The sequence below is a fragment of the Pavona decussata genome, unplaced genomic scaffold, assembly GCF_977016875.1.
Source record: "Pavona decussata unplaced genomic scaffold, jaPavDecu1.1 SCAFFOLD_336, whole genome shotgun sequence".
In the NCBI taxonomy this organism is placed as follows: Eukaryota; Metazoa; Cnidaria; class Anthozoa; order Scleractinia; family Agariciidae; genus Pavona; species Pavona decussata.
In genome coordinates, this window is record NW_028145724.1 from 34,611 (window position 1) to 57,570 (window position 22,960).

General features: G+C 39.8%; 1 protein-coding gene and 1 pseudogene across 6 annotated transcripts in view; one reads left to right on the forward strand and one right to left on the reverse strand.

Moving 5' to 3' along the window:
• Positions 1 to 22,960, forward strand: part of LOC146453335 (protein FRA10AC1 homolog) — a 68,245-nt gene that overhangs the window by 3,216 nt on the left and 42,069 nt on the right. For 5 of the 6 annotated variants that reach the window (XR_014859519.1, XR_014859518.1, XM_085096718.1 and 2 more), the window contains exons 3-4: positions 18,970 to 19,071; positions 19,921 to 19,966. Coding sequence is in view for 4 of the 6 variants with exons in the window: in XM_085096718.1 (XP_084952844.1) it covers positions 18,970 to 19,071; positions 19,921 to 19,966 (148 nt within the window). In the remaining 2 variants the exon portion in view is untranslated. Of the gene's footprint in view, positions 1 to 424; positions 7,318 to 18,969; positions 19,072 to 19,920; positions 19,967 to 22,960 lie in introns of those variants that run through there. The other variant, XM_085096720.1, reaches the window with a different exon arrangement.
• Positions 16,803 to 18,833, reverse strand: LOC146453336 (uncharacterized; annotated as a pseudogene).

The window sequence follows — 22,960 nt, forward strand, 5'->3', positions numbered from 1 at the left end:
TCTCCGCCTTCGCACGTCCTCACTGAGATTTTCCATCTCAGCCATCATCAGCACTTCTTTGTTTATAATTCTTTCCTGCCAGCGTGTCTTAAATATCTGTTGGATCTAACACCTGATTGTTATAGTGGCCTCAATTAGGATTCCCTTGGGCCTGTTTTTGCGCGGGAATTTAGGTTAATAATTTTCCTTTTTGCAAGTGACACTTTGCTGAACTGACATTTTCTGTTCATTTTACGTTGAACTTTCAACGGGACGCGCTTCGCGTAGCTATCCGCAGTTACTGCAGTCTGCTAGCAATTTCCTCTGGAAGTTTCGTCTAAACGCGCCACAACAATGTAAGTGTGCTGTATTTTCGATCGATTTTATAGGTTTGTTTACCTTATAGTTTGTACATTTTGTAAGTTGACTTTTTTGTATGTTTCAGTTTAAACCTTCTTCGCCTCGTCAGTAACACTGTTCAGCTACAATGTCCAGCCCTCCCGGGCAGTCGACAAAGTGAAAAGAGTTTAGAATAAATTGCGTGAATAGAAGTGTTTGCCTTCCGGCGGTTACATCGTTTATAATTGTTCGAGTTTTCCGCGATGGATTGAGACGACAATGGGGTTGGAGAAACCGAATTTCGTATTACCACCCGCTCAAAGACGCTGAGTAAAACACTCGATCAAGATGGTGCTCTTGGTGAGAAGCTTCTGCAACTTAGGAATTCGAGATCTGGTCATCTCTCTACGTTTACTGCCAGAAAGAACGAAATCGACGCGTTACTATTGAATGAGGAAAACTTTCATCACGTAAAGGAGAAGATTACCGGATACTTGGCTGCCTTCGAAGCTTTTAAAGATGCTAATTTCAATTATTTGCAGAATCTTGTGGACGAGCGTAGCAAAGTTGAATGTCACGAGTACTTCGATCGCGAGTTTCAGTGAATGAACGAGTTCAACGATAGGATTCAGGACTGGATTAGAAGGGCAAATGAAGCAGCACGGTTACATTTGCAGATAAATCCCGAAGACTCTGTCAGTCAGTCCGGCCGATCTAAGGCGTCCAAGGGATCGCGGCGTTCAAGTAGAAGTAGTTCCTCGTCAATATCATCAGCAAGAGCAAAAGAAGCCGCTCGCGTAGCAGAACTTCAAGCCGAAGCTGCAGCCTTCAAGAAGCGTCAGTTGTTAGAAGAACAGAAATTTCAGTTAAGCCAACAGCAAGAGCGCTTGACTTTGGAAACCGAAATCGCCAAGGCACAAGCTAAGGAAAATGTTTTGGCTTCTCTGACCGAATCTACTCCGCGTAGTATTGTACCCAACCCCGTCATGTTGCCAGTTTCCAGGCCAAGGATAGGCGAATTCCCTGATTCTAAGAAGTTGGAAATCATTCCAGGAGTTCAAACGTTTCCAGGCTCTGTCAAGTTGTAATCCAAGCCAGGAGTAGACCAAGTTCCATTAGCAGCGGCTGAACCCGGAGCTATGCGAGACAGAGAAATCGGTTCGTTACCAGATGCGAAGTTCACTTCTATGTTAAACCCGGAGGCGCCAGCATGGAATCAATCACTCATATCCAGAACTATTCCTGATTCAAATCCTGTAGCGCCAGCATGGAATCAACCACATATGTCCGGAGCTATTCCTGATTCAAATCCTGAGGCGCCAACATGGAATCAGCCACCCATAGCCAGCAACAGAAAGGAACGTGCCAGTGAATCTAGTCACTCCAATACGTCATCTATGCTGAGTGAAAGAGCCTTCCATGAAATGATGGAGTTGCATCTTCATCAGAATACACTGCAACAGCAGCAAAACAAGATCGTAGAAATGCTAGCAGATCAGCAAAGGAAAAGTAGTCTCCCACAGCCTTGGGTTCCCATCTTCGACGGTAATCCATTGGAGTACGCTCCTTCTAGGAGAGCTTTTGAAAACATAATTGAGTTAAAAACATCCAATAGCAGCGAGAGGTTATACTATCTCGAGCAGTTTACCAGTGGAGATGTTAAGGATCTCGTGCGATCTTGCCATTATTTGCCGCTGAAAGGGGCTATAAAGAAGCACGTCGCCTGATGAAAAGGAAATTTGGTGACGACTACCGCATCGCAGCAGCCTACGAGAACAAAGCTTTGAACTGGCCGGAGGTTAAAAACGAGGACGGCGTTGTTCTGAACAGATTTTCTATCTTTCTCATGAGGTGTAAGAACGCTATGGAAGGCAGCAAGTACCTCTTTAAGCTCGCGCAACCTGAAACCATCCAAAAGCTAGTCCTTAAGTTGCCCTTTAGCCTAAAAACAAGATGGCGTCGCTTGGTTGACCACTTAATGGAAGTTGAATTAAGACTTGTCAACTTCGGAGACCTTGCTGACTTTGTGGACAATGAATCCAGAGTTGCTACCAATCCAGTTTTTGGAAGAATCGTGGACGACACGAAGCCCAGAACAACGGGAACCAGTCATTTGTGGAAAAAGCCTGGGGAGAGAAAGTCACCGGAGCTAAGCCTTGCTACACAGATTCGTAGTAACCAGTGTCCGCCAACTGTCGCACCGTGTTCTGACCCATCATCTCCAGAAGATAATTCTAAGTGGCCTTTCTGCAAATCAAGTCATACCTTGGATTACTGTGACTCCCTTAGAAGCCGACCGTATCCAGAGAGAATTCAGTTTTTGATGTCGAAGAACCTCTGCTTTGGTTGTTTGTCTAATAACCACACAGCTCGAAACTGCCCTGAAAGAAAAACTTGTTCGTTTCCCAACTGCACCAAGAAACACCCTACTGTCCTCCATACCAACTCGACGGCTCGTAGTCGACCGGCTGCTGGCTCTCCAACTATTCCCATGTCGAACGAGGAGACCACGCGCGAAATACGGGCTGGGCAAGCTTCCCAGAGATTGGCATGGCAGTTGTTCCAGTTAAGGTTTGGACAAAGAGCAGTGAAACGCCAACGATCACCTACGCCTTCTTAGATAGTGGCAGCTCCTCAACGTTCTGCTCAGAGACACTCATGAGGCAGTTGGGGATCAGTGGTGCGGAAACAAAGATTTCATTAACAACGTTGGAGAAGAAGGACAGTATTATTGACAGTTTCATTTTTAACGGGCCTTACCATCTCAGACTTGGACGAAAATGTCTTTATTGAACTGCCCGCACTTTACACGAGACCTGGGATTCCTGTTTCTAAGGATGATATACCCAAGCAGGTTGATGTGGACCGATGGCCGTACCTAAGTGGTGTAAGCTTGCCTGACGTTGAGGCGGGTGTCGGTCTTCTCATTGCCAGTGACGTTCCTATGGCCCTTGATCCTCTGGAAGTGAAGCACAGCCAAGATGGCGGCCCGTATGCTTCTCGCACAAGTTTAGGATGGGTGATCAATGGTCCGTTGGGACGTAATCGTTATGGCCTGCGTGCGTCGAGTTTCTATGTCAAGACAGATGTTGAACTCCATCGAATGGTGAAGAACTTTTATGACAGTGGTTTTGGAGAGTCCAGTGCTGACGAGAAGCCAGAAATGTCACAAGAGGAGATTCGCTTCCTGAACGTTTTGGACAGCACCATAGCCCTGAGAAGCGGTCATTACGAAATGGCTTTGCCTTTGAGAGATCAAGAAGCTCCAGTGCCGAATAACAGAGTACAAGCAGAACGGCGCGCCCATTGGTTAAGGCGAAAACTCGAGCGTAACAGTGGCTTATACTTCGACTACAAAGGTTTTATGTCGGACATCATTGAGAAGGGTTACGCCCGCAAAGTTCCGGCAGATTTCCAGAAGTCCAGTGAGAAGTGGTACATACCGCACCACGGCGTTTACCATCCCCACAAGCCTGGAAAGATACATGTGGTTTTTGATTGTTCAGCCAAATACGGAGGCATGTCGCTTAACAATCAGTTACTCAAAGCTCCTGATTTAACAAACAGTCTATTTGGAGTTCTATCAAGATTCCGACAGGAAAGAATTGCTCTCATGGCTGATATCGAGGCGATGTTTTATCAGGTCAGAGTGATTGATGCAGACATCACTTATCTCCGCTCTCTCTGGTGGCCTGATGGTAGGCTGGACAGTGACCTAGAAGAATACCAGATGGTGGTACATTTGTTCGGGGCAGCCTCTTCACCAGCGTGTTCTAATTTTGCTCTCCGCAGGACAGCAGAGGATAACGTTGAGCATTTCTCAAAGGAGGTTATTAGACTGTCTCAAATCCTTGCCTATAGAAGGGGAGGCTTCACAACTCACAAGCGACCTACGAGCCCTGCTTTTAAGAGGTGGTTTCAAACTTACAAAGTGGATCAGCAATAGTCGCAGAGTCTTGGAAACAACTCCTGTAGATGAACGTGCTAAAGAAGCGAAGACCCTTGACCTCAGTAAGGACGGCCTGCCAATTGAAAGAGCTCATGGAGTTAAGTGGTGCATAGAATCGGACACATTCAGCTCCAACGTTAACATCAAGCTCAAACCTCCCACGCCTCGGGGCTTTCTCTCAGTCGTGAGCTCGGTATATGATCCGCTCGGACTAGCCGCCCCTTTTGTATCGACTGCCGAAAGGCTTCTTCAGGACCTGTGTCGACTCAAGTTGGGCTGGGACGATCCAATTTCCCCGGAGGACAGCATTCGTTGGGAGCGATGGTTAGCAGATCTTCCCAAGTTGTCGCAGTTTTCAATCGAGCGCTGTATCAAACCAAGAGGCTTTGAAGTCGTTTCGTCTAGTCAATTGCACCACTTTTCAGACGCCTCAGAAATCGGTTTGGGGACAGTGTCATACCTCCGTCTCGTCAATAATCAAGGCGAAGTTCATTCGTTTCTCTGCGCCAAGTCACAAGTAGCGCCGCTGAAAACAGTCACGATCCCGCGCCTAGAGTTATCCGCTGCAGCAATCTCCGTGAAGCAAGACAGACTCTTAAGGAGGGAACTTGAATTGCCGATTAGCGCCAAATCAGTCTTCTGAACTGATAGTACTGCAGTCCTGTGTTATGTCAAGAATGAGACAAATCGGTACCACACCTTCGTTGCCAATCGAGTTGCTCTCATTCGCGATGGCTCCGAGCCAAATCAGTGGAACCATGTTGGTGGCGACAAGAATCCTGCCTACCACGCCTCTCGAGGTTTGACAGCGGACAACTTCCTTCGCCAAGCGCATTGGTTAATGGGGCCGGAATTCATTTGGCAGCATGAGAGTTTATGGCCCACGCAGATGGAAGCGGTGGGAGACATTTCCGATGAAGATCCTGAAGTCAAACGGGAGGTCAAGTCGTCCACGATGTCGCTGCGCAAAGGGTGTGATCCACTCTTGGAATATTCTCAGAAATGCTCCTCTTGGTTTCACCTACAGAAGATTATCGCGTGTCTGATGCGCTACAAAGACAACCTCCTACGAGCGAGTAAGGGTGACAGAGCACTGCGCGAAACTCCGAAGTGCATTACCCTTCAATAGATCAGGAGAGCTGAAAAAGAGCTTTTTAAGAATGTGCAGCGTCGAGCTTTCCCAGATGAAGTTAATCATCCTGAGAAACTAGTTAAGAAGACTAGCCGCATATACAAGCTAGATCCAATTCTTATTGATGGCCTCCTGTGTGTTGGTGGCAGGCTACACAATGCGCCCGTACTTGCACAGTCAAGAAATCAGATTATTCGTCCGAGAGGAGATCACGTGACCAGTTTGATCATCGATCATTACCACAGAGTTTGTGGTCACTCCGACAAGAGAGGTTTCGTTCGGCGAGTAAAAGTCCAGACCAAATCAGCTGTGTACGAGAGACCTGTTGACAAGCTATGTCTGCTAGTGGAGCAAGAGGACACAAACAGGATGAGAGACACTAAGATCTAGAGACTATCGCATGATACTTTTCTAGTCAGGCATTCGTTCTAGGATGCGTAATTCGCATCATGCAATTTAGATTTGTTTTCTGTTTTTCCTCTTCTGCGCAAGTTTGCTCAACTAACTTAGTTTTCTAGATTGTACTTAGCGTTTTCGTCAAGCGTGTATGTGTGTAGATCCTACAGGCATTCATTGTAAGTGATTCGATAAGTATCTCACACTTAGGGGCCGGGATGTTGGATCTAACACCCGATTGTTATAGTGGCCTCAATTAGTATTCCCTTGGGCCTGTTTTTGCGCGGGAATTTAGGTTAATAATTTTCCTTTTTGCAAGTGACACTTTGCTGAAATGACATTTTCTGTTCATTTTACGTTGAACTTTCAACGAGACGCGCTTCGCGTAGCTATCCGCAGTTACTGCAGTCTGCTAGCAATTTCCTCTGGAAGTTTCGTCTAAACGTGCCACAACAATGTAAGTGTGCTGTATTTTCGATCGGTTTTATAGGTTTGTTTACCTTATAGTTTGTACATTTTGTACAAGTTGACTTTTTTTGTATGTTTCAGTTTAAACCTTCTTCGCCTCGTCAGTAACACTGTTCAGCTACAATGTCCAGCCCTCCCGGGCAGTCGACAAAGTGAAAAGAGTTTAGAATAAATTGCGTGAATAGAAGTGTTTGCCTCCGGCGGTTACAATATCCGTCTAAGACATCTGCTTTGGAAGACGTCGATTTTGTTTTCATCACTTTTTTTCATCTTCCACGTCTCGCAGCCATACATCAAGACTGGCTTTACCAGTGTCTTAAATAGCCTGACTTTGGTTCATCCACTGATGCTGTTGCTACTCCAAATCTTTTTTAATCTCAAGAATACCCCTCTTGCTTTGATTACTCTGTTGTGGATGTCTTCAGTGCCTCCGCCCTCTTGGGAAACTGTAGCACCCAAGTACACAAATCTATCAACATCCTTTATTCCCCGTCCATTTACCTCCACCACATCGTTGTTCCGCGAATTTATTCGTAGCAGTCTTTTTTTAATGAAGAAGAATTTTATTATACTACATAAATACTTATTACACTTTTCAAATAATTAAAGAAAAGAAAAAATAATACAACAACAACAACAACAACTACAATGCTACTATTATTACAAAGTTGTTATAATATATTACCGTTTTAAAATTCTATACGACAGAAGTTTCTTTTAAACACAGATACTAAACACACGTACACACAAAACCGAACTGCATAAGCCGTTGCATTATCGCGGCAGCTATTACTTAAGAAATTAGCTGAAGCTAATGTAGGTAAAAGAAGGAGCATATTGTTTTTTGACAGCTGAAATTAACGTTGAAATTTTCAATGCGGTATTTAAATTTAATTTCTTTTATAATGTCGGAGAGAAGCAATGCTTCTTCGTTAAGTTTCCTGGTGTATATATGTCGCATGATGAATAAGAGCGTGTAATTAAATTTCTTTAATAATGGCATGGAGTTAATGGAGTTATTAAAGATTCCAAATAAAAGTTCTTCTTTGTTTGGAGTAAAGTTTGTGTTATTGTTATCATTAAACCAAGACCAACAAGTTCTAGTGAAGCGCTGAGTGAGGTGGCATTCAAGGAAAGTATGGTCAATAGAGTCCTGTTCCCGGCAGTAAATACATTCATTATCTGTTTTAATTCCGAATTTGTGAAGAAGTTCTTTCTTTGTAATGATAATTCTGTGTATAAACTTGAAGTGAAATTCTTTCATTATATTTTCCTTGCTGATATCACAAACGGAATTAAAAATGCCACTCCATTTTTCTTCATCTAAGTTGAGAGTAGTGTCCCAACGTTGGGGACCAGAATGCTTGTTGTTATACGTTTTATTAATTATGAGCCAATAGAAATCTTTCGCCATCGCTTCCATAAGGTTGATTCGTACCTCATTTCCAAGATGAAAAGAAGTTACATCGTTGATATGAGCCAGGGCGGAATATTGCATTGATATTGATTTTGAGACCAGATGTTTTGGTATAGCGTTAACAACCTGATAGAATTGGAGAAAGTTAGTGTTAGTTAAGCCATATTTCCTTCGAAAGTCATTGAAAGATAAGAAACTCTCATCGCTTCTCAGTGGGTCGTCAATTTCTCCTACTCCTTTCAAGAACCACTCGTTAATAAAAAAGGGTTCACCACCAATTAGGATGTCCTTGTTGTTGAACAAAATTGTGTCATGAAAGTCCTTGGTAGAATAAAGAGTTCTTAGCTCCCTAAAAAACTTGAGCATTTCTCTGTAGAACCTTGGTAGATCGAGTAAATACTTGATGTTGTAATTGCAGTTAAGAAGGAATCTCAGACCTCCTCTCTTTCTAAAACAATAATCTGGTAATGTCTTCCAATTCTGTTTTTGACAGTTTAAAAGCCTAGGAATCCAAGCTAATGTAACGATTTTATCATTGTCTCAACATCAACCATGCGTAGTCCACCTTTGACATACTCCTGGTAAAGTCCAGCTCTTCTAATTTTGTCACGCTTATTTTTCCATAAGAACCGAAAAATGCGTCTTTTAACATTATCTATGACATCGTTTGGAACGTCTATATTGGATACAGAGTATACAAGAGATGAGATCCCTATTGCTTTAATTATTATAAGCCTTCCAAACAGAGATATTTCTCTGGATCTCCAAATATCAAGATTCGTTTGGAGTTTTTGGATTTTAATTTTAAAATTTAGTTCATCATTACCTTTAGAATCATACGATAAATATACTCCAAGGAATCTGGTTGGGCAATGAACCCACTTAAGACTTAATGGTTTATTACGATTATTAGCCCACTTGCCTAACCACATAGCCTTTGTTTTTTCAATGTGTTAACGTAAGCCAGATATTTTCCCAAATTCTCCTAAAATAATCAATGTCTCCTCAACCGAACAGACATCTGCACAGAAAAGATTAGTGTCGTCTGCAGACTGGCTCAATTTAACTTCATGATTACCGAGGTTGATGCCTTTCACAGTCAGACTGCCTAATTTTGTTAGACATTAGTTCTGCCGTCAGTATAAAGAGAAAAGGAGATAAAGGGCAACCTTGTCTCACACCCACGGAGGGTTTAATCCAGTTAGTAGCGAAACCATTATTTAGGATTGCGCTTTCAATGTCTTTGTAGAAGACCTCTACCCACCTCCTTAAGTTTGTCCCAAAATAGAAATCCTGAGAGCATGTTGTATCAGTGACCATTCTAAAGTATCAAAGGCTTTACGAAAGTGTAATGAAAGGAGAATCCTTGTAGTTTGATCCCTCTTTGTTTGTTCCATTAACTCACTAATAAGTCTTAAATACAAACCCTGTTTGGTCTGAGTGTATCAACTTAGGTAATAAAGGTTCAATTCTCTTAGCCGTAGCCTTTGCTGCTACTTTATAATCCACATTTAAGAGGGTGATTGGTCTCCAATTTTTAAGATTTGCCAAGGATTCCTCCTCTTTTGGAATTAAGGTTATCACTCCTCTACGCTGGGAAATGGATAATTGACCTTTCTCATGAGCAGTGTTCAAAGAATCCACTAGATCGTTTCCTAGGATATCAAAAAAGCTTCTGTAAAATTCGACTGTAAATCCATCTTCACCAGGCGATTTTCCGTTGCTAGAGGACTTTAATGTATCTTTACATTCTTCAAATGTTGGAATTCCTTCCAGTTCATCTCGTTCATCATTCAGTAATTGAGGTGTTGTTAAATTTTGAGTGAATTGATCGAACTCAGACTGCGCTCCCGATATCTTTGATGTGTAAAGGACTCTGTAGAAATCTTCTATTGCTGACAGAATCTCCTTGTCGTTGTATATAAATTCTCCATTCCAATTCAAGCTCAGGAGATCGTCTTCTTGTTATAATTTGTTTTCTCCAGATTGAAGCAACAAGAAGTCGGACGTTCTCCTTTTTCTAACCTCCGGCATTTGGACCGAAACATTGCCGCTTTACCTTTGTTTTCGTATATCGTTTGGAGTTCCTTTTTTAAGTCTTCATATATTTTTAATTCGCTATCTATCTTTTGTAGGTTATTGCTTTGGCAAATTCTCACGTCTAAATCATCTAATAGTTTCGTTACTTCAGATTCTCGCTTATTTATTAATTTACACTTTCCTTTTGTGTACGCAATGGTGACCGATCTGATCTCCATTTTTAACAGTTCCCAGAATAACCGTTTGTCTTCCATGTTTTTAAGTTTCTCTCGTAACTTCGGGTATATCTTCCGTATGTTTTCAACATATTCCTTGTCGTACAGCAATGTGTTATTAAATTTTCAAAACCCCGGCCCCCTCGAGGTGTTTTTAGGCAGATCAAGTGACATGTAGACTGTTTTGTGATCTGGAGCGATTGAAGCCTGGATATCTACTGTTTTAACATACTTTTTCAGCTCTTTCAAGACTAAAAAGAAATCAATCCTTGATTTTACATTCAAAGCTTTTGATGTATAAGAAAATTTGTTTGTGTTGGGGTATCGTTTCCTTTGAATATCAATGAGATCAAACATACCCATTGTTATTAAAATTGCATTTCTAAAGTTCGTAGCTTTCCATGCCAATCCACTTTTTTTGTCAAGGTACAATTCCAGTCTCCCCCTATAGTTAGCGTTGTAAGTTCTGATTTGTCGATCAAACAATTATTAAGCTCTTGTATAAATTGCAATTGTTCGTTTGGATTGTTTGGGGCATAAATGTTACACAATGACATGTGAAGCTCACTATAAATAAGGCTATTCTACCATGAGTGTCAGAAAATTCAAAAAGAAAACTCTATTTTTGTATTCACTGATGGGTTAATCAAAGTGCACACTCCTTTGCTATGACAACTCCCATGAGAAAAAACAATTTGCCCCCCCCCCATTCATTTTTCCAAACAGATTCATTTTAACCTCTGAATAAGTTTCTTGTAAAAAAAAAAAGAGGCTCCCTGGTCTTTTAAATAAGAATATATGCTCCTTCTCTTTGTTGGGTCCCTAAGACCACGAACATTGAGCGACAAACATTTGCATTTTTGCATGCTCAATCTGATTCATAAATACCGAAGCTGTAGCAATGAAGAAAAAAAAATTCCGATTTATGAGCACTGACCTTAGGCAAACAAACAAACAAATAGAAAAAAAATACTCAATTCTAATTAGGAGTGTCCCTCTGCGTCCTTGTAGCAAGATCTTCCCTCCATAAAACTCAAAGATTATCTAAGTCCTCTACACAGTAAATTCTTACCGGTGCTCCATAGGGTGACGTTTTTACAAATACCTTTCCGTCCATAGTCCACACACTCAGTAGTAGTCCCTCCTTTCTCATATCATTAGCTTTCTTCACAATACTTCGACGATATAAAAAGATAAGATAAGAACTTTATTTTACGTGGCACTCCACTTAGCTAAAAGCTACTTCACAGGAAGCCCACAAACAAACAGATAAAATTACAAAACAAAAAGAAAGATCAAAATTAGCTAACAACCTAAAATCTAAAAATTTAAAAATCTAAAATATCCATGCATATGCTGTAAGATTTTCATTTAGAAAAAGACGATTCTCTCCGCTGATGGAAGAGGCGTAACTCGTTGTTGGAAAAAGATGGGATACTTTCAAATTCTTCAACTTAACACGCTCTTTGTATAAATTAAATTTAACCTTGTGGCTTACAAATTTAGCGATTATTGGAGTGTTACAAGCCTTTAGCTTGTGCGAAATCTTGATGTCTTCCGATTTAATCGGCACATGTAAGGCTTCCCCTAGCTTTAGAACTACTTCTTCGGTGCTGGTATAAGCATTCGCAGGAACTCCATGAATTTCAAGCGAGTTTTTTCTCATATATTGTTCTAGGTCATCCAGTTCTTCGCTTAATCGTTTTGACTCTTCGATTTCATCTTTCAGCTTTTTCTTCGTGGCATCAAGTTTTTTTTAAGCGCTAGATTTGCATTCATGGAAGCTTCAAGTGTAGATTTCATCTTTTCCAAATCCCGTTTCTGCGATTGAAAAGCCGCCTTAAGGAGGCTTGAGGCAGTTTTTTTGGACTTAGGGTGAAAGTTTTGAAATTACAATCTCGCATACAAGATAAACTTCTATCTCCTTCATACTACATCATCATTTCAACATATGATCAAAGTTAATTTTCTCATCGGTTTCCAAGAAACAGCTATTACCATAGCAACGGAAACGCATAGCCTCTCATTTTCAACATTGTGGATTATCTCGAAATCTAGTCAGACACTTTATGACGAAACTTTAGGGATTTAAACTACTCAATCTAGACAACTTGTAGGCGAAATTAAAAAAAAATCTGTAAGAGCGTTTTCAAGTAAATAATGAATCAATTTTTGCAGGGTGATTTTGTTTATTCCAGCATTTTTCACCAATATCTCTGGCAAAATAAAACTTGACACTTTGTCTTTTCTGTCAAAAGGTCATTGCTAATAGCAAAACATTCTAAATGTACATTGGGCTTCATGGGTGTCTCCGATTTTAAGATATTTGTGTTTGAAAACAGTTAAAAAAAAGCGCAAATGAATGAAAAAGTTCCTATTTTGCATAAATCGAGATATCTTTAAAATACCCCGGGAGATTTTTCTGTTAAATTACAAGCGGTTAGAGTTCGAATTCTTTTCGATATTCACACAAGTTTTAGGCTCAAGAACCGAAACCGGTGTTAGATAAGAAGGCTGAACCTTGGTCAAGTTTCAGTCGTTATTCGCTTTCTCCGAACGAGAGTTTTATTTTGTTTGTCCCAGTCTATTCCACTGCTATTCACGTGCTGTGAATATTTATGATTACGTGAGGTCGTGCAAAAGGTGAAATGTACATAAGTATATCCTCCTGCTTCTCAAGTCTTCCATTGTAAATTTTACCTTTTGCACGACTTCACGTTATGATAAATATTCAAAGCACGTGAATAGCAGTGAAATAGACCGGGACAAACAAAATAAAATTCTTCTTCGGAGAAAGCGAATAACGACTGAAACTTGACCAAGATTCAGCCTTCTTATCTAACACCAATTTCGGTTCCTGAGCCTAAAACTTGCATAGATATCGAAAAGAATTCTTACTTTAACCGCTTGTAATTTAACAGAAAAATCAGTTGGGGCATTTTAAAGATATCTCAATTTATGAAAAGTAGGAACTTTTTCATTTATCTGCGCTTTATTTTCACAGTTTTTAAAGAAAATATCTTAAAATCGGAGACACCCATGAAGCTCAATATACATTTAGAATGTTTTGCTATCAGGAAAGACCCTTTGACAGAAAAGACAAAGTGTCAAGTTTTATTTTGCCGGAGATATTGGTGAAAAATGCTGAAATAAACAAAATCACCCTGCAAAAATTGATTCATTATTTACTTGAAAACGCTCTTACACATTTTTTTCTAATTTCGCCTGCAAGTTGTGTAGATTGAGTAGTTTAAATCCCTAAAGTTTCGTCATAAAGTGTCTGACTAGATTTCGAGATAATCAACAATGTTGAAAATGAGAGACTGTGCGCTTCCATTGCTTTGGTAATAGCTGTCGCTTGGAAACCAATGAGAAAATTAACTTTGATCATTTGTTGAAATGATGATGTAGTATGAAGGAGATAGAGGTTTATCTTGTATGCGAGATTGTAATTTCAAAACTTCCACCCTAAGTCCAAAAAAACTCCCTTGAGCCTCCTTAAATTGGGCGATTTCTTCCTTCAGGTTTAGGTTCTCGTGCTGTATTCCAATTACTTTAACTTGTATATCGGCCAACATGTCCTTTAACACGGCCAGACTAAAGCAGTTTACATTTGTCTACATTGACTTTCAGTCCCACTCTTTCTGCTTCATGGGCCAACTTATCGGTCTTAGTCTGAATGTGCTGCCTGGTTGATGGCAAAAGGGCTATGTCATCCTCAAAGTCTAGATCCTCGAACTTTGTGGTGAACTTCCATCTTATACCGGTGTTCCCCTCTTGCAAGGTATTTCTCATTACCCAGTCAACGACTAGTAGGAATAGTAAACCTGACATGTTACAGCCCTGTTTCACTCCAGTTTTGATCTTAAACCATTCCGTTGTATCTTGTCCATCCACTACTGCACATTGAAAGTCATCATAAAGCGCTTTCACCATGTTGATTACTAATAATTACTACTAATAACTGACTCAATTCTATGTATTACCACTACAAGATTGTAAGAATCAACTATGTACATTGAAAAAAAGCACAAATAAAGATTATTATTATATTATTATTTGGTTTTACTTTCTTTATCATTGAAGATCTTGCCGTTTTTGTCCATTACTGCAGCACTCTGCCTTGGCCTTTCGTTGCTTAACACTTTTGTCAGGGTAATACAATACTCTACTTACAAAGTAATACTCACATTACTTTCAATACAGGTTACTTACACTACTAACAATACAATACTCTACTTACAATTTGATACTTACAGTACTTGAAACTTACATTTACTAAGATTACTTAACAATACAGGTTACTTACACTACTAACGTTTTTTTACAATACTACTTAAAAACATAAACAGAATACTATATAAAACTTATGACTTACAGTAAAAGTCAAAACTTTTTGATTACAAATTGGACACTAACTTAGCAAAGACTTAAAATTGCAAGTATATTATCCATAATTTATAATGGAGTTTCTAGTTTGGATGACCCCCTGAAGATACACTCCAAAGGCTTCTCATCTGTCTCAAGCTCAAACTTGCGCCCTTAGATGTAGAAATGAAATCTTTTGTATACCGATACTAGGTCCAGTGCTTCTATCTCTGTTTGTGTGTTATGCCTCTGCTCACAACATCTGTAAGGTTCCTTGAATCATATGGCACTGATCTGCACTGCTACATTTCTTGTCTTACAGTTACCTTAAATAGGCAAATGCATTCACTTTTGTCACCAGCCATTTGATCTTTTTTTAATGCGACTTGCTGTTCAGTACCCCAAATAAAGAGAAGACTTGCGACTTGCCACTTGCAGCAAGTTGGGGATGAACTTTTACGAGTACAGTAAACACCCACATTAAAGAACAAGTGGATTAAGAATCTCCAGGCTGAAATTCATCATTTTAGACACCTGATAAAAAGAACCTTACAAAAATTATATTTAACAATAATTTCCGGAAGTGGAGGTGAATAGTGATGGATATTTAACGAGCTGTGAAGTGGGGAGGTAAATATCTATCACTTTCACTGACACTGAGGTGAATAATTGTTTTAGTATATACCACACAAACTGAATAACTAATGGACCAAAAAATTCCTTCATTTTTGACAGTATTCTGACAAATGGTGGGAAATTTTAAAATCTTGCGCGCCGCCGTGTATTCCGGGGTTAGGCAATTTCTTATTGTAGAAAAAGTTCTGTCTTGCTTTCTTGCGAACAAAGAAAACTTTTGAAGGCACTGTTTTAGTTGCTAAGGTGTCATTTCTTCAATTGTTGTGTGAAATTCCTCTTGTTGTTCAGTTGAAACCATGCTGCAAAACATCAGATGTTTCATTGTTTACATTATAATTATAGTGCTCAGCAGTTTTGTAAACAAGGCATTGTATTTTCATTTTTTGCCTTTGAATATGAGGTTGGAAAGATTAAAGGGGAAGTATCACACAAATTGGCTGTCATTTTAAAAACCAGAAATGTTTGTCTGTCAGCAGAAACAAAGAAATAATTGTCAAGTTTATATAAATTATCACCCCAGTGCAATAAAACTGTCGATTAGTGCCTCTGGCCAGGGACAGAGTAGGCCGGTATGGATTGAAACTTGAAAAATGTTAGGCTAATGTTTTTCAAGTTCTCGCATTTTTGTTTTCAAAATGCTCTAGAACAGATCACGACTCGTTCCTTTCAAGAATTGAGTTGATTTCTTTCCTCTCGTCATTCTAGAATTATTTGGCGGCTGATTAAAGGTCTTATTTAATCATTTTTAACAAAAGATACCAAAAACCCCATGATACTTCCCCTTTAAATAACTTACCATTTAATGCCGTCAAACTAAACTTTGTTACCATTTTTGTATTTTTTGTAACAGCTGCCTCGTTTATCAAAATAATTTCCTTTAAGTGTCGGAGGTGAAACGGGAAGCCATCTTGTTTCTCTTCGGCTGCTTGGAGGTGAATAGTACTTGGCTAATCACCTCTGAGCTAGCCAATCAGCGCACACGAATGACAGTATTCACTTGTGTGGTATATACTAGGAAGACTTATTCAGGCTAAACTTGCAAAAAGAAGGTTCTTCAATGTGGATGTTTACTGTACTGCACAAGCTGTGCACTGAAATAATGACATGGTGTGACTAAGACCATGTCCAAAGAAAATCAATTTTGTTAATATAAATTGGCATTGCTTTCCATTCAAGGTTGGCCTGCTCTTACACAGAAGTGTATGCAAATTTCTGTCATGCTCATCTACACTGTAGGTCCGCACCATAAACATTCAGTTCATCTGTAATATTTGTAGGTCTGTTGCAACCCCATATTTACATCTGAAATGATCTCCTGATGCATCTCTCATCGTTTGCAATGATATAAGCAGCTCCAATAGGTAACGAAGGTTGTTATTTCCCGTGACTCACCCCCCAGTTCTATTTGATGGTATGCCCATCTGAGATGCTTTTGCTGACCTTCCGTTATGTTACTTGATGTCATACCGGAAGTTGTCTAGGATCATGATGAATAAAAGAGAACAAGAAATCTGTATTGGATTTCGAAGTGCCTGTCATACTCCTCCAATGGCTAACATACAAGGAGGAGGGAGGGGGGGGGGGGGGTTTGAGACTAATTTTTGGAGGGGCTTATTTTCAGAGTTTAGAAGTATGTTGCATAGCCCATTGATTGGGCTATGTTTACCTGGCCCTCAGTAGCAATTTTTCTTTACTCAATCGTGCATGTGTTGAAATATGCACCAATCTGCAGAGGGGATTATGTGTGAAAATTCTCGGTATGTTGATTAGAAACTCTATTTTATGGGCTGCTTTGTCTGCTATTCTGTAGAATAGTTTGCTTAACTCAGTCACACATGCGTGGTATGTCAAAGATGCTAATGACCACATGTACCACAATGGCTGCAGGGGGTTGTCTAAGTGGAATAAATACTTACAGGCCAAAGGTTCTTGTTTATCAATTGCAGACCAGATATTTTGAGCAGGGAATGCACTAATGCCTTTTTCCATTCTTCAGCGAAGTAACCATGCTCTAATGATATGTTCACCATCCTAGTAATCACAGGAAGTAACTCTTTGATACAAAGCAACAAGATGGATGACGGGAAGGGGTCCAGGGCACGTGTCTTCATGGAAGCCACAGCCATCTTCCTCGAAGCCTCCTCAGAGAGTAATTGACGTAATTGATGACAACGTCATCACCACTCGATAAACCGTGAGGCCCACACTCAGTAGAAACCGCATGAGGGATCGTGTCACCAGCTAACTTTGATCTTATAGCAACGATTTTATGGATGAAGTATTCACCCATCTCATTTGCGAGAACAGAGGCGTTGGTATGAGGTGGAAGAGACTTGTTAGCTAGCAGATTTGATAGACTCTTACTAGCCCGGAATAGCTTTGATTGGTCCGAACTATTCTTATCAATAAATTGCCTGTAATACATGTAAGTACACCTAGCTTCGTTGATCAGATGTATAACATAATTTCGCTTCACTTTAAATACTACTAGATTCGATGGGAGTCCACTTGTCCTCCATCTTCTCTCGGCTTTCCTCCTGTCCTTTCGAGCCTGAATTATATCAACATCAAACCATTGGGGCCTGGGTCGAGTGATGACATGACGAGAACAAACCGGCGTGTGATCATCTAATAGCGATTTTAGGGTAGTGTTATACATGTAACAGTCGAGCAGCATGTCCAAATCATCAGGCGGCTCTTGATGTAGCTGGGAGTTACAGATATCTGCTCTCAACTTGGTTATATCAATTGATTTGACTTTCCTGTATTCAGCATTCTTTTAAAATATTTAACGCCGGCTTCACCACCCTTAGCTTACATATCACGGTGGCATGGTCAGAAAAATATCTCTTCGGAAGGGGCTTACCATCCACAATATCATCGGCCTGCCGTGTAATAATTAAGTCTAAAGTGTGGCCATGTATGTGCGTGGGTCGTTTGACATGCTGGACCAGACCCATAGAGTTCAACAGGTCCTTGAGCCGGATGGTGTCAGCATCTGACGGAATGTCCGTGTGAATGTTAAAGTCGCCGCATATTAACAGTAACTCATGACACATGACTAATGACACGTGATAGTCCGAGAATTCATGAAAGAAAACACTCGTATTCACGGGATGATCCGCAGAGTACGTTGGTCTGTACACGATGACAACTCGCAGATGAACGGTTCCGAACCCCACAAGCCATTCTGACGCTTCAAACGAAGACCGCTCAGCTGAAAACACTTTGTTTACATCAAGACCGTCACGATATAATAGCGCAGTCCCGCCAGCCCTACAATCTGCAGGTGAACAGTGGTAAAGCTTAGAATAACCGGGTAGAGTGAGCTTACTTAAAATCACAGAATCAAACTCACTGAGCCAGGACTCGCATATCGTAAACAGCTCAGCCCTCAGGTCACATACCAGGTCCACAAAAGCTACATGACTTTCTGCACAGATGAGCGTGGCTCTTAATTTGCGATGAAACAATGGAGGTTATGTGATCATTTCCTGTGGGGCCTGGATTAAGTTTAAATACCAAATCACCAACGTCCAATACAACCTTTGACCTTTCCAGCCAAACAAATGTTAAACAAAAAATTAAGTGTCTCAAAGCACTGCTGAAGTTTCCACATTCTTCTAGAACCTACTGAAGAATAGAATAAAATATTAATTTATCCTGTTCAATCTGTCAATTGCCCCAGTGCCAGATATGGAGACAAAGTATGTATTCATCCCCATCCACTTCCAATCAATGTGATATTAAAAACATCCACCAAACTGCTCTTAGAAATGATGTAGATCAGTAAACAGCGACTTGTTCTTCAGTCTTGACAAAGACGTTCCACAAACCTACTAAAACACAGGTAACTCCGCTTTCAAATACTTACAAAAGTTTAAGTTTATCCATACAATGGATGTGCAGGTTCGGACTCAGCACCTGTTTAAGCTAACTTTAATTTCAAAATCCTTATAAAGCTAAACGTTTTAGATGGAATGTTGTCTGAAGTATGAGGTTTTGTGTGATTTATTTCTCCATTACACAGAAAAAAGACCTGGAGAGATGATGAATTGTCCGGGATCAAAAGGAAATCCAATTCATCTGTTGGTTTACCATCCAAATGTATGATATCAAATGAATATAGCAGGTAAAGACTTTTTTAATCAACAGCTTTACATGTTTCTCTTTTGTTAGTAGTCATTTTTATGTCATACATTCCCAGTAGAAATCTAGAGATTGACAGAGCTCATAACAAATTGCAACAAATGGTCATATAAGAAAGGAACTTTGAAGTGGGTGATTTTTGATCAGAAAGTTGAGTTTGAGGCAAGGTGAAAATAGAATCGTGTTTAGGAAAAATTTATAAGTATTGAAATGGTCCCTGACCACATGATAGGATAATCCGGCTTGCTCCTGAAAATGTGCCTTCCATGCTTCACAGTCAATTATGAAATCATCTGGACTGGGAACCATGAAAATGACCAACACATATTTTTATTCACCTTCAGTGATAACTAGACCAGGATGATGTGTGGAATTGCTCTGAAGTCCACTCATTTGAAGTGCTATTGTGCAATTGTGTAGAACTCCCTGACATCTTGCTCTTTTTTTATATTTTTTTCCCATCAATGTACAGGGGTAGTTGCCTACCTTTCCATGCAATGTACTTATTTTTATTGTCCTTAGCTGTACATGGTGTTTCCCCAGCCATTCTTTTGTTTCGTAATTTCATGATAATTATTTGTGTTGGCATGAAAAAGCTAAAGGTTTGTCATTTTAATGTTATTAAAGGTGCGATTTGTATCCTCTTGTACTTGGATTTTTTCTGGATGTTTATTCTTGCTACATCATTTATAAATCGCAAAATTGATGCTCGACACCATTAATGTCAATTTCACATGTACTTCTGCTTAAATTGTAATGAAAAATATATATTTAGCATCTTTGGTGTGAAAATCTTGTTACTAAATCATTTTATATAAATTTAATTTTCTAGGGAGGAAGCAAAAGGACAAAAATCGCAATACCTTGCCTTGGATGCTGTATCTTTTTATCTGGAAAGAGTACATGTAGCTGGTACCGTAGAATTCCGAAAGTAACGGTCCCTGAAAGAAACGGCCCACCCGAAAGTAGGGGCCCCCCGAAAGAAATGGCCCACCCGAAAGTAGCGGCCCCCTGAAAGAAACGGCCCACCCGAAAGTAGGGGCCCTCTGAAAGAAACGGCCCACCCGAAAGTAGGGGCCCTCAAAAAGGAACGGCCCACCCGAAAGTAGGGGCCCCCTGAAAGAAACGGCCCACCTGAAAGTAGGGGCACCCTGAAAGAAATGGCACACCCGAAAGTAGGGGCCCCCTGAAAGAAACAGCCCACCCAAAATTAGGGGCACCCTGAAAGAAATGGCCCACCCGGAAGTAGGGGGCCTCTGAAAGGAACGGCCCACCCGAAAGTAGGGGCCCACTGAAAGAAACGGCCTACCCGAAAGTAGCGGCCCCCTGAAAGAAATGGCCCACCCAAAACAAGGGGCCCACTGAAAGAAACGGCCCACCCGAAAGTGGGGGCCCTTCGAAAATGACAACTCAACAACAATAGAATGCCATATTGTATTTGATGTAACGTTTCAAGTAGTCCCTTTTGACTCTATAATACCATCCTACGAATACATTGTGTCCATTTCGATCGACTTACAATTCAGTTAAAGTATTTAGTGTAACTTAAGTAACTGGAACACAAAAAATGTCTCCTCTTTCTTACAGTGAAAATCACCAACAGGCTCATGCCTTCGATTGTAATGACCTTTTAATTTTTATTAGCATTGTATTAGAGTTAGATAACATTGAACGGCCTTCCAGATTTAAAGAAGTCACTGAAGAGAAACTTTCTGCTCTCAAGCGTAATGTGTATGGAACAGCGTGAGTGTAGGACTAAACAACCAGCAAAATCATTTGTAATTTGATTGCAAAATTAACGGAATCCTACTGGAAACTATCATTAACAACAACAACAACAACAACCTTTATTTTCCCTCAAGATTAATTTAAGTGTTTTGATTACATGCTTATATGGTTAAATTTGTTTAGTTTGCTTTGAAAATTTTTTAAGGTAGATTGAGGATGGAGGCCAAGTTAACCATCCGATTTTCTAGTTGGCCTCCATATTGCATAATAATGTCTAGAAATTAATAACAGTTGAGGAACCAAAAAAATGAAAAGATTTAAATAAAAAGAACTAAAGGTATAAGTTACAATAACTAGTAAAGAAGATTATGATATATTATTGTTACAAATGTACGATAAGGTCAGCTTAAAGTATTTTTACAAATTGTTCAGACAAGTTACACGTAAGGTTATCGGTACAAAAGCTTCAAGTATAAAGGAACAATATAACGACGTGTAGTCACAATATGATTAATATAGATGTTGCTCTGCCAGTAGATAACGTTCAATTTGTTTGGAAAAAGCAATTGCATTTAAGTCTTTGAAGTGTTGTGGGATTTTTTTCCAGAGATCAATTGCTACGAAGGAAATCATCTGTTTACCAGTATTCGTTCTAATACGTGGTTTGTAAAGATTTTGTTGAGTTGCATATCTTGTATTATAACTATGTATACTACTTGCATATTGAAATATGTCACAAAAAATATTGGGTAAAAATCCTTTATGCCAGAGGTGGGTAAATTTTAGAGCATGAAGGCAATATACGTTATGTACTGTAAGAATATCTAGCAAGTTTAACAGTGAGTGAGCACTCTTAACATCCTTGCCATGAGTTGTGGCAAAGAAAATTAACGTAGCTACGTGATTTTGCTTAATTTGAACTTTTTGTAAATGTGAGTTATAAGTGCTACCCCATGCTAAAATTGCGTAAGATATGAAAGGGTATATTAAATTAAAATAAATCTGTCTTACTTGCTTAACGGAAAGATAATGTCGTAATTGTGAAATTATCCCAATATTCCGAGAGATTTTAGAACAAATGTACGAAATGTGATATTTCCATGAGATTGAGTCATCTATTATTATCCCAAGATATTTTATATGGTCCTGTCGATCTAGAGAATGGATAGTACCGTCGTTTTTTCGTATTTGAATATTTACTGGCATATCCTTTTTCCTTGCCGACTTAATGATCATAAAATTAGTTTTGGCCATGTTTATCGATAATTTGTTAACATCGCACCATTTCTTTACTTTTTCAAGTTCGGAGTTCATGAGAGCTTCAAGAGTTTTAAGGTTACTCACAGAGGCAAATACATTGGAATCATCCGCAAAAAAGTTTGAAGCTTAATTTTTCTGAGCAATTTGGCAAGTCATTTATATAAAGGAGAAATAACAATGGACCCTGAATGTGCTCCCCTGAGGAATTCCACAGGTCATGGGAGGAGCTGGATGCGTCAACAGAGTCAAATCATACAGTGATACTAGTTACAGTATAATATGAACATTATTTTCGCTATACAGTATAAACATGAGGGGCCTTCTTTGTTACAGCTTGCTTTGTTCATGTGAAGAGGTTAATATTGAACATGTATAAGTGGAATGACCGTTAAGAAAATTTCAAACGTTTTTAGACCATCAGAAAGTAACGGCTACCTGATAGTAGCAGCCCCTTTGGCCTGCTAAATCCGAAAGTAACGGGGGGCGTTACTTTCGGAATTCTACGGCATCAGTTGTTGGGAGTCAGAATGAAAGGCACCTGCAGGCAGTTAACAACAACAACAACAATTTATTTACAAATTCAGATGATATAAGGGGCTTGTCCCGCAAATAGCCACAAAGCTGGTCAAGGCGGGACACGACGAGCACGAGAACAGAATATTTATTGGTTTATTGGCATGGGGCTCTCCAGAACATTTTGTTAGGACTGGAGGTCATGCCATGTTATCCCTCCAACGATGTACACTGTACCATCTGATGAGTGGAATGGCAGCATCAGAAGTAAAGACTGCGATCACAATGTCAATATCACTGTCCTCAGCTTAGTCTCCACAGTATCTCTGTTTCCATCGCACGTTCAGAAGAATTCATCTCAGGTCAACTTC